Source organism: Tupaia chinensis, unplaced genomic scaffold, assembly GCF_000334495.1.
Source record: "Tupaia chinensis unplaced genomic scaffold, TupChi_1.0 Scaffold141165_1, whole genome shotgun sequence".
Lineage (NCBI taxonomy): Eukaryota > Metazoa > Chordata > Mammalia > Scandentia > Tupaiidae > Tupaia > Tupaia belangeri.
In genome coordinates, this window is record NW_006201028.1 from 2,189,820 (window position 1) to 2,201,959 (window position 12,140).

The window sequence follows — 12,140 nt, forward strand, 5'->3', positions numbered from 1 at the left end:
CAGCCAGACGGCAGTCGGGGCGGGTCTGCGGCGGCCACTGCCTGGCGTCCCGCTGGGCGGCCCGAGCCGGGCCAGTCGGCCACGCCGCACCCCTCGGACCCTCTGCGTCCCAAACTCTTACCAGAGCCAGAGCCAGGAACATGTTCCCCAACTTCAGCTGGAACTTAGGTCCTCTCAGGTGACTCTCTCGAGGAAGAGTTCTCAGAGCGCAAAACCTTGGTGCAGCCATTTTCCCCCCAGGTGCAATGTCCACGGTGCAGTCTACGAGCCACAGGGCGTGAGCCGGGGGCGCGGCCCAGACCTCGCAGTGGGCAAGATCCACGCGACCCAGAGCCCAGCCGCCTTTGCGCGGGCCTCAGAACCACGGTGGCAGAGCGGGAGTTTAAACATGTGCTGGGGACACTGGCGAGGGGACATGACTTGCCCACGTTCACACAGACAACTGCCAGGGGTCGAGGACTAGAAGCGGGTCTCCTGCCCTCGGCCTCTCAGGCTGGCTGCTGGGCTTTAGGCCACCCGAGCCGAGTGGTGGGCGACAGGACACCAGAGACCCGCGTGCAGGGAGCCCCGCGGGATCCAATATTTCCTCCCCGTTCGTCCCCCCAGTAAAAAAGTGAAGTGGTGGAAAGGTGCGAACGGGTGACAGGCGTGTTTGGGGTGATTCATCATGAACAGGCACAAATCCTTGGGCGGGGGCTGGGGCTCTTCTCTCCCCCTTGACAAGATGGTGACCCCAGCCTAGAAGAATCCTCGCCGCGCCCCATTCTGCGTGCGTGCTTGCTGGGGCCGAGCCGGGACGCAGTTCGCTGCCTTCGGTGTGCCTTTGGGCAAGAGCCTTCCTCTCTCTGAACCTCAGTTTTCTACTTGGTGAGATGGAAACAGTAATATCGCTTTCCTCGCCTAACTCAGGGTTGGTGTGGATATCAAAGGGAATCGGGATGTGGCCGTGTGCACGGTACACTGTAAAGCGATTAACATACGTGAAGCATTAGTCTGCCGTCTGGCAGTCAAACCTCACGTTTACAATGGGTGAAGGAAAGCGCCCGGGCAAAGGCAGGTTATCGCCTTATAAGGCATAATTGGATTACAAGGGGGGGGGGGCATGGAATGGTTTCTTTCTCCCTCATTTTGGTTATTCCTATATTTCCAAATAGACACGTAGAGTCAGAAACTTCAGATAACACCCCCACCTCCAAATCCGAACTGTCAGTTCAGCCTTTCCAAGCCTCGCCCCTATTGTGAAATCTTACTAGCCCATCCTGAAACCCTGGGGTCTCCCGTGCTCTTGGGGTGCGTTTGAGGGGACAGGGGGGGTACTGGCGATATCCGATCCTCTCCGCTTTGTGGGGTACCTGCCCTGCGGCTCCACGGGAGTTCGGGGTCGCCGGCAGGTCAGGCGCCGGGCCGGCAGGGGGCGCGGTCCGCTGGGAGCTGTACAGCTCCCCAGGTCCAGGGCTTGGACGATCCGCGCGGTGACCCCAACCCCCACTAGCTCTTGCATTTCCCTGCAAGGAAGCCTTGCACTCTGGTCGGCCTAGGTCTGGGGTAAGGACCCTAAAAGGTTGCACTAGCTCTGCGTCGCCCCAGCCCAGCGTCTGAACCCGGTGCCCAGAGTTAGGGCTGTGACTGTTCTTGCATCTCTGAGCACTGTGAACACGAGGACCCCCTTCAACCCCACACCCTCAGGCAAGCAATGCGCGCGCCCGAGCGCAGAAGCGCGCGCGCCTGGGGAAAGAAAGGGAGGGCGGGAGGGCAGCCCAGGCCCCGCCCCTCGTGCTCCCTATAAAGTGCAGGAACCAGGGCTGGCCACTCAGTGGTTTCTTGGTGACACTAGATAGAGCTGCTCGAGTCTTGCCACCTCTGGATTCCCTCCGCAGCCGGGCTTGGACTTTGAGGTTTTGCCACTGCCAGAGGGACGTCTCAGACTTTCTTCTCCAAGTGCTTGGCCGATCACCCCCTCTGCAGGTAGGTGACGCAAGCCTGGCGGGATGGGGGGAGGGAGAAAGCTTGTGGAGGTCCGAAACTGGGAGCGTGGGTGAGGGGAACAACCCGACTTTATGGGGGACCTCTGCGGGGTACGTCCCTCATCCTGGGACCAGCCCCCACACACAGCTGGAGCTCCAGAGACTCAGTCCCCTCTGCCCAGTTCGCCAAGTTCCGAGAAGTTGAGCAGGGAACCTCAGGGAGCCAGGCGCTGTGCAGCGGCCTCTGCTGCAGGGTCTGTTACCCGCCCGGCGGGTGCAAGCGCCTCTGGCGTCTGCTCACCCTCGGCTCTTCTCTCCGGGTTTCCAGGGTCTGCGCATCGCCGCCGGGATGAAGCTGGTTTCTGTGGCCCTGATGTACCTGGGCTCCCTCGCCTTTCTCTGCGCAGACACCGCGCGGCTCGACGTGGCGTCGGAGTTCCGAAAGAAGTGAGTTGGGGCAGCGCTTTCCCCAGCGCCTGTACCTGGCTGACCAGGGAAACGGACTGTTAGTCCCAAGGGGGTCAGAAATGGATGGAGGTAAGGAAGGGCCAGGATGTCGCCTGCACGCGTGCAAATCGGGTCTGCTTGTGCTTTCCAGATGGAATAAGTGGGCTGTAAGTCGTGGGAAGAGGGAACTGCGGGTGTCCAGCAGCTACCCCACCGGGCTCGCGGACGTGAAGGCCGGGCCTGCCCAGACTCTCATTCGGCCCCAGGACATGAAGGGCGCCTCTCGCAGCCCCCAGGCCAGGTAACTATGCCGGGTGCTCGGGGACCGGGGGAGTTGAGCGGGAGGAGCTCGAGCTCACCACTCCCACGGCCCTGGAGATCGTCGGGGCTGGACCGCAGCTCTGATGCCAGCTCCCTCTAGTCTTAGAATGGCTTCCGCTCCTGGTGGCTGGGGCCTCAGCCCTGCTCTACTGAGGTCTCACGGGGCCTTTTTCTTCTCCGCAGCACTCTGGACGCCGCCCGCATTCGAGTCAAGCGCTACCGCCAGAGCATGAACAACTACCAGAGTCTCCGGAGCTTCGGCTGCCGCTTTGGGACATGCACGGTGCAGAAGCTGGCGCACCAGATCTACCAGTTCACAGACAAGGACAAGGACGGCGTCGCCCCCAGGAACAAAATCAGCCCCCAGGGCTACGGGCGCCGAAGGCGGCGCTCCCTGCCCGAGACCCACCCAGGCCGGACTCTGGTGTCTTCTGAGCCACAGGCACCAGGGACTCGGGGCTCCCGGGTGCACACAGCGCTCTCCACCCTCCTTGGGATTTAGGCGCTGGTGCCAAGAGAGAACAGTCGCGCAAGCATTCCGCTGTGGCCTTCAGGGGCGGAGGGCTTTCTGACCGGGGACCAGGCTGAGAGAGCCTGCAAAGAACGGAGCCTGGGAGGCACGGTCCACTGGCGAGCCCTGGCTTTGCAGGGGCTCCTCCTCCGGACCGCGCTTTCTGCATTTTCATCAAGCCCAGGTGCCCCAATGGGGACAGAAGAATCCAAAGGAGTATCTGCCAGGCTCACAGAGAGAGAAACTGAGAATTAAATGCTGAGACCCCCGGGGCAGGGGTCTGAGCCACTGACGTGCCCGCCCACAAACTGATTTCTCATGGGGTATCACCCCACCGGGGCGCAAGCCTCGCTCTTACTTGAACTTTCCAAAACCTAGAGAGGAAAAGTGCAATGCGTGTTGTACATACAGAGGTAACTATCAATATTTAAGTTTGTTGTCAAGGTTGTTTTTTTCTTTTTTAAAAAATGTAACTTCAAACATAGAGATATTTTTGTACGTTATATATTGTATTAAGGGCATTTAAAAGCGATTGTATTGTCCCCCTATTTTAAGACGTGAATGTCTCCATGAGGTGTTACATTTGTTGTGAGTGCGCGCGCGAAAGAGCTGATTACCTCCCGTGAAGGAAACACCGTGTCTCTGTATTATCGATTACTTAAAATGGGTGATATGCGAACTGCGAATCAATAAACTGTCTCAACGCTGATTCATCCTCGGCTCTTGAGTCTAGGAAGGGAGGGTGCCCCTGGTCCTGGTCCTGGCGCTGGTCCACCCAGGAGCCTGAGATCAGCAGCTCGACTTGGGAAGGTGGGGCCGCCGCGGTGCACGGCGTTCTGGTCGCTCCCTGCGGACGCTGAGCTGTCGCGAGCGCTGCTCTTCATGTGAGGCGCGTGTCCTGGGTGCGAGTCAGGCTTCGCTGAGACGCCGGAGGTCACCGCCTCGCGTGGCGGCGGGGCAGGGCGGGGTAGGGTGAGCCCTGGTGGGAAGGCGAGCCAAAACGCTGCGTCGGGGTTACGCAACCAAGTCCCAGATTTACGGAGCTGCTCAGGACACCCCGCGCAAAAACACGCCTCGGAGAAACCACCTCGGAGTGGTATCCAAGACTTCGTACGTAAGGACTTACCCCCGGTTGCGGTGAGTATTATAGTTAGAAGCGACTCCAGCAAATGTTGGGACGCGGGGTAACAGGCAGCCAATAACCCCAATCGGTTCCCGGCCGGGGTGCTGGGACAGCGGGCGAGTCATTAGCGAGGCTGTGGCGCCCCCTGCCGGCTGCCGCGGATGGGGGGTCAGGCAGTACGTGCGGTTTAATAAGTTCTCCTACGTGGGAGTCAGCACACAGCCTTAATGAAAGAGGAAAGAAAAAAAAGTTTGCACATGCCAACCAGGACCGCCCCCCCAGACCTGCGCGGCGGCTCCCGGTGCTGGGACAGTGACTCAGCGCCCACACGCTGCGCAGCGTGCAGCTGCTGGCGGGAGGCGGGCGGGACGGACGTGCCGCCGGAACCGTGTGCCTCAGACGACTGAGACCTTCATTGTTCCTCCTCCCCTTGCTGCTCTCCTCTTCCTTCCTCCTACCCAGGCCTTTTTCATTTTTTCTCCACTTTTTTCCCTCCTTCCTTCCTCCTACTCGGTTTATACTTTATCATCTTGGAAGGTTGACCCCAGTTCCAGGGACATATGCTGGACGCTTAGCCTCCTTTGAGTGACTGATCAGAAGCGAGGGGGCATGGGAGCAGTTAGTAGGGGACGGTAATGAGGCACCCCACAGTTTTATTTTCCTACCCCATTTTTCTCACCCACTATCCGGATGGCCCGAGATGGAGCCCAACTGCTTGTCCTTTCTAGAAAGTTTCTCTGGCCTTTCTACTTCAAAGCATGGCTGAAATGTCAGTGATTCCAGGTGATCTTAAAATCTCCCTGGCGGGACCAGCAGTTAGCGTAATGGCTATGTCGCTGGACTCCCACGTAGTCAACCGCGGTTTGCTTCCCGGACCCGGTGGCTTAAAATTCACGCCAGGTGCGTGTGTGTGCATGCCCAAGATCCCGAGAGGAGAATGGAGAAGAAGGGATTGCAGCGTGGCCATCCCCCCCTGGAGGGTGATTTCTCGCTTTCTGTCTCTCTGTCTCTGTCTGTCTTTCTGACGAGCGCACGTGCCCTATAGCAAAAACCTCTCCCCCAGCCAAAAAAAATCTTCCTGGTGAAGGAACCTGAAAGTGAACTTGGAGAATGGAAATGTTTCCAGGGTGATCCTCTATCCCCTAGGACTTTTGCCTCAGATGCACATTACAGCCCCCTCTCTGAGGGGCCTAGGGCAGTTAATTCCTTGCAGAAGCAGTCTGCATAGGCTGAAAGAGATAGGTCCTGCGTAATGGCTATGTCGCTGGACTCCCACGTAGTCGACCGCGGTTCATGTCCCAGACCCGGTGGTTTAAAACTCACGCTGGGCATGTGTGCGTGCATATCCAAGATCCTGAGAGGAGAATGGAGGAGAAGGGATTGCGGCGTGGCCATCCCCCTGGGAGGTGATTTCTCGCTTTCTGTCTCTCTGTCTCTCTCTGTCTGGCAAGCACATGTGCCCTAGAGCAAAAACCTCTCCAAAAAAAAAAAAAAAAAGAGAGAGAGAGAGAGAGAGAGATAGGTCCAGAGACAACCTGATTCTGAACAGTTTCAGTTTAGAAGAAAGTAGACCCTAGCGCATGCCATTTCCTTAGACCTTCATTCTGGGCTCCCAGCAGTTGATGATGTCAGTTCTCATACCATTCATTGTCCTCTTTGATGTGAACCATTCTGTGAGGGTCACCAAAATTGAGGTTACAAATGCAGTCATAGACCATCCTGTCCTTGAGAGCCTTTTGATACATATTCTCTAAGAGGAGGTCTGTCCAAGGCACAGAAGGAACAAGGCCTGTATGAATGAAAGAGTGACTGAAAACTCCAGTCATGGCATTTTTGTGCCAGTGAATGGGTTCTGGGTGGTCCAGACGGGCTGCAGAACTGCAGAGGGCAGCGAACACTTCAGCCACATAAACAGGGGCTCAAGATGGAACACTTACCCTTTTCCCTGAGCCAAGGTTTGTCCCAAGGTTTGAGCCACCAAGCCCTTCAGCCAAACCTCGCCCTGGCAAAGCTTCAGCCAGCCAACAAAGCTGCCAGAGGTAGGTTGGGCACTAGCTTAGTTAGGGCTGTTGTGAGCAGGGAACGGGCACCCAGCCTTCTGCTGAGGGAGTCTTATGACTTCAGGGAATCCAAGGCAAGTGAAGGGGCTGGTTCTACTCTGAGACGGGAGAGGCAGCTGCTCAGCTGGAGTCCTTCCCGCTCCAAATCCTGTGACTAGGGACATGTCTGAGGAGGCAGAGACCCTCCTAAGGTCAGTCTGGAAGGTGTTCAGCATGAACTGAAGGTCACAATCAACCCTGAACTCTTCTCTAGAAGCTGTTCCACAACTCCAGAAGGAGTTGTTTTCTGGAGTTATCTCTTAAGGTGCTGAAGCTTATCGGGATAGAGCCTTTGGATGCAAACACATCATTTATCAGCCGAGATGAGTCAGGTGTGAGCTGATTCAACCTGTCCACCACTAAGGAGTAGTCACAGCTTTTATCTTTAGCTACTGTTGCTGGCTGTGGGAATGGTCCCCATTTGTAATCAAACACAGGGGACAGGGTGATTTCTTGAAAAGCCAGCACCTTGGCTGAACAGTTGAAGGGTGGTGAGGAGTTGTAGGGTGGAATGAAAACCAGATTCTTTTTTTAGCCCTCGCGTGGTGTCACTATTCTCCCAGACACTTTATATACCTTATCTCATTTAATTCTCACAACAGCTTTGTAAAGTAGGTGTCGCTATCTCTGTAGATAAGGAAACTAAACCTCAGAGACATTAAGTAACTTAGCCAAGGTCACACAGTGAATAAGTGGTGGAGCCTGGATTTGCACCCAAGTATTACAGGCTATTCCGATGCTAGGAAGACAGAAGGAGTAACATGGGATAATTTTAACATTTAGGTTTTCAAGCCAAATGTCCCCGAATGTCCTCGAACACAGGGATATCTTGGGTAGGTGATTTACACCTGTGGGTTCTGAAAGAATTACAGGAGGCTGGTGGGACTGGAAGGAAAGTTGCTTCATCTCAGTGATGCAAAATAAATAAATGAAGTGAGTTTTAAATTCTTGGTCTTGGTTTGAAGCAGGGATTATAAATCAGGAATAGCCATAGCCATTTTTTTTTCCCCCTTCTCTGAGCTAAGCCACTGACCTCTTTGGTTTTTATTACCAAATATAGTTCGAACATACACTGAGGCCCTCAAGAGCTGGCTTCTGAGGGGAGGCCTTTGGAGCTATTCCTGGCCCAACACAGCCCCACTCTGTACGTCTGAAGTCGCCTGGAAGAACACCTGTGTCTACAAAGCTGCAAATAGAGTTTCCACCCTTGAGGTGGGACCTTTTGTCTTGGCAACTGCTACTCAAGGCCGTTTTTCAGAGCATGTTCTGAGCTGACTCTGAGAGAGCGATGATGAGAGCTGGCTCTCCTTTCTCCAGCAGAGGAGAGAGCCTTGTTATCCTGAGTCCCACAGAGATTGCTGCCAAAGCCAGTGGAGGCTTGGTCTTCATTTGCATGGGAAGAAGGGTGAGGCTAGATAGTTATCTGGTGGTCCCACTGGTCTTGTTCCAGAGCTATTTTGGAACATTCTGGAAAAACAATAAAATGATTGTGGCCACACAGGCAGCTGAATTTAGTAGGTTGTTGTACATGTATCCAACAGCAGGAAAGTAGTTTTGAGTATTAAAAATGAATTTCTAAAATACACATGAAAATGCACTTTACCTATGATAGAATATTTATTTGGTGTAGAAAAAAGATTCACCTTTAATACCACTCCTTGAGATAACCAGTGTCACCTATATATTAGTATATAAACTCTTTTAGACATTTTTTACACTATCTCTTTTTGCTTTTAATTGCCATGTGCACTCTTCAGAGAGACAGACAAAGAGGGAAAGGGAATGGTCACACTGCAATCCCTTTTCCATCATTTCGTCAGGAGTTTAGACACACATGCACCTGCATCCTGTGTGTTTTTCAAGCCATCAGAGCCATTATTAGAACCATGATTGGCCATATGGGGTCCAGCTCCTTTAACCACTGGGCTGCAGGACAAGCCCAACACTTTCCTACATTATAGATATATGCACACACGCACTTGAAAAATTTGAACTCAGGTGGCCAGCTGCTGTGGTGCAGGATATAGAGGTGCTGCTGCACAATGCTGGAAGCCGTATGAGAAGGTTCTGGGTTCATTCCCAGAGTCTATCTGAGCCTGCCAGGTGTGCTCTTCACTGCATCCATGATGCAGTGCGCTACACTGCAATGCTAGCTGGCTGCTGGGTTGTGGGGAGATCGCAGTGTGAAGACCCTATAAGAGTGCCTGTCTGTCTTTCTCTCTTACTCATGAAGGAAATAAGTAAACAAACGGAACTAAAAAAACTGATCTCAGTACAGAGAACTGAATTAAATGTACTCGTCAGTTTAAGGCAAGTTGTCATCACCAGTACGTGTTGTTGCAAAGTTTCTCTCTTGTATTACTGAGTTTTTTTCCTCCTTTCATTTCTATACCTCTTCCCATATCTTTCATAGGAATCTTCCCATATCTTTCATAGAACCAACATATTAAACCTTCTTTAATATGTCAATATCTATATTTAATTATATATATATATATGTACATATATATATATATACGTACATATATATATATATATATATACTTATAAAATCTGTTGAATTTATTTCACAAGTACAAACTTCATTTTGAGAGAGATTTTTGCTATAAGGTGCCTGTGCTCACTGGAAAGACAGAGACACAGAAAGCAAGACCCTCCCCCCCCGCAGGAAGGATGGCCACACCACAATCCCTTCTTCTCCATTCTCCTTTGGGGATGTTGGGCATGCATACTTCTAGCATGATTTTCAAGCCACTGGGTCTGGGACTCGTACCTCATAGTTGACTGTGTGAGATCCAGCTGCCTTGACCTCAATGCCACTTGTAGGTCCACTTTTCTTGTCCCTTAACAAGGGACAAGTGGGTTGCCTCTAGCACTTCTCTGCCACAAATAATGTGTAGATAAACATTTGTCTCATGCCTTCTTATGGATCTAAATGATAATTTCCTGGCCATATAGATCTAGAAATGGTGTCATTTAGTCAGAAGGCTTCTACATACAGATTGTGCTGAATTATGTGAGGTTGTTTTCCAGAATGCCTGTACTGGTGGGTCAATGGAAAAGACATGATGCATTTTTGCATAGAAAAACATGTCTTTTCTGATGACCCAATAGTTTGTGTTCCCATCAGCAGTACTTGAGAGAGTTCCCACTTTCTTATGTCCCTGCCAACCTAGATATAGGTGAATTAATTTATGTGTCATCTTGACTGGGCTAAGAGATGTCCAGATAGCTGGTAAAACATTTTTTCTGGGTGTGACTGCGAGGATGTTTCTGGAAGAGATTAGCATTTGAGTAAAGAAGACCCACCCCACCCTCATCAGTGTAGGCTGGCATCATTCAATCTGTTGGGGGATGGAATACAATAAAAATGTGGAAGAAGAGCACATTTTCTCTATTTTTGAGTTGTGACATCCATCTTATCCTGCCCTTGGACCTTACACCTCCTGGTCCTTGGACCTTCAGACTCCAGAACTTAGACCAGTGACATTACCACCCCACTCAGACTGGGAGTTCCACCATCAGCTCCCCTGGTTCTCAGGTGTTTGGACTTGGACTGAAGCACACCACTGGTTTGCATGGTTCTCCAGCACGCAGACAGCATGTCTTGAGACTTCTCAGTGTCCGTGATTGTGTTATTAGTTATTTTCTACCGAACTCTCCAAACCTCCCTTTGTTCTCCCCACTCATTTGTGTATTTTGGCACATGTGCTTGCCAGAGAAAGAGTGAGATAGAGAGGAGGAAAGTGAGAAATCACTCTGCCAGGGTGGATGGCCACGCCACAATCCCTCCTCTTCCATCCTCCTTTTGGGATTTGGGACACACATTCACACACACCCACTTCAAGCCTCTAGGTCTGGGACTCGAATAGTAGTTAGCCATGTGGGAGTCCAGTACCTTAACCACCACACCACCTCCTGGCCCTTTCTGCCTATGTTTTTATAGTTAAAAACGCCTCCAATAGGCTCTGCCTTGAGAGTACTCTCTGGATGCTGCTTTTTGGCAATCTGAGGCTACATGGGAGGATTCAAATTGTTTCCTACCCCACCCTAAAAAGCCAGGTACAGTTCTGGGACCTGCAGTCCTAGCTATCAGAGAGGCTGAGGTGGAGGACTGTGAGATACTGAGACTTGTCTTGGGAAAACAAAACAAACAAACAAACCAAAAAAAAAGAACAATAGACAAAACACATGGACTAGCAGGGCTATGTTTCTGGACTTTCACGTATTTGTGGTTCAAGTCCCAAACCCAGCAGCTTGAAACTCATGCTGGGTGCTTGTATGTGCATGCCAAAAATCCTGAGAGGAGAATGGAGAAGAGATTGCAGAATGGCCATCCCTCTGGGGAAGGGAGGCTGATTTCTTGCTTTCTGTCTCTCTGTCCCTCTCTGTCTTTCCATTGAGCATATGCACCCTATAGAAAGAATCTGTCTTAAAAAACAAAAACAAAAACAAGAAACCCACATATACACAAATAAAACCAAACAGCATACACACACATCAGATGCCCTTGATGAGTCTCTTTGTGCATTCATCTCTGTAAATTTATGTTTTTTTTTAAAAAAAGTTTCTTTCTTTCTTCATGAGAAGAGAGACAAAGACTCCGGCATATTCAGGGAGGTCTTGGGATGTGAATTTAGAACGTTTCCCCTGTCATATTATCTATGACTACTTTAGGGTAAATTCTTAGATATAAAAGAATTGGGCTGGGAACCAGCAGTTAGCGTAATGGCTATGTCGCTGGACTCCCACGTAGTCGAATGCGGTTCGCATCCCGGACCCAGTGGCTTAAAACTCACGCTGTGTGTGCGTGCCCAGGATCCCGAGAGGAGAATGGAGGAGAAGGGATTGCGGCGTGACCATCCCCCCTGGGGGGTGATTTCTCGCTTTCTGTCTCTACTCTCTGTCTTTCTGGCGAGCGCACACGCCCTATAGCGAAAATCTCTCCAAAAAAAAAAAAATAAGAATTGGGCCAATATGTATGTTCTTTTTGTTGTTGTTAAAATATTTGTTATGGGGTCAGTAGATGGCCTAGTGGTTATGTCACTGGATTCCCACATGGCCAACTGTGGTTCAAGTCCAAGACTCAGGGGCTTCAAACTCATGCCATGTGTGTGTGTGTGTGTGTGTGTGTGTGTGTGCATGCCCAATATCCCAGGAGGAGAATAGAGGAGAAAGAATTGAGGCATGGCCATCTCCCGTGGGGCATGATTTCTCACTTTCTATCTCTTTTTCTCTCTGTCAAGAGCATTCACCTCATATCAAAATTCTCTCTAAAAGAAATTGTTACATATCAAATTGCCTTTGGGGGATCAATTTTCACTTTTATTAACAAGTTTCTACACAGCAAAAGACACAGTGATTAGTGTGAATTGACAACCCTGGGAATGGGAGAATATTTTTGTAAACTATTCCTCAGATAAGGGACTGATAACCAAAATATACAGAAAACTGAAGTGGCTTACCTGAAAAAAAAAATGATCAACCCAATTAAAAGATGGGAAAATCAACTGTACAAACAACTCTGTAAGGAAGACATATGAACAGCCAAAAAGCATCATAAGAGACATGCAGATCAAAACCACAATGAGGGAACCAGCAGTTAGTATAATGGCTATGTTGCTGGACTCCCACGTAGTCGACCACGGTTCGTGTCCCAGACCCAGTGGCTTAAA

General features: G+C 51.1%; 1 protein-coding gene and 1 long non-coding RNA gene across 2 annotated transcripts; one reads left to right on the top strand and one right to left on the bottom strand.

Moving 5' to 3' along the window:
* Window positions 1-1,804: 1,804 nt before the first annotated feature.
* Window positions 1,805-3,952, top strand: ADM (adrenomedullin). Its single transcript, XM_006162932.3, has 4 exons — window positions 1,805-1,965; window positions 2,293-2,411; window positions 2,563-2,712; window positions 2,916-3,952. The coding sequence occupies exons 2-4, from the start codon at window positions 2,314-2,316 to the stop codon at window positions 3,232-3,234; spliced, it is 567 nt and encodes a 188-aa protein (XP_006162994.1). The 5' UTR covers window positions 1,805-1,965; window positions 2,293-2,313; the 3' UTR covers window positions 3,235-3,952.
* LOC106733200 (uncharacterized) lies at window positions 3,734-4,601 on the bottom strand. The gene is made up of 2 exons (XR_001369382.1): window positions 4,370-4,601; window positions 3,734-4,222 (listed from the first exon to the last, which is right to left on the bottom strand). It is a non-coding gene; the product is annotated as an uncharacterized LOC106733200 (long non-coding RNA).
* Window positions 4,602-12,140: the final 7,539 nt, after the last annotated feature.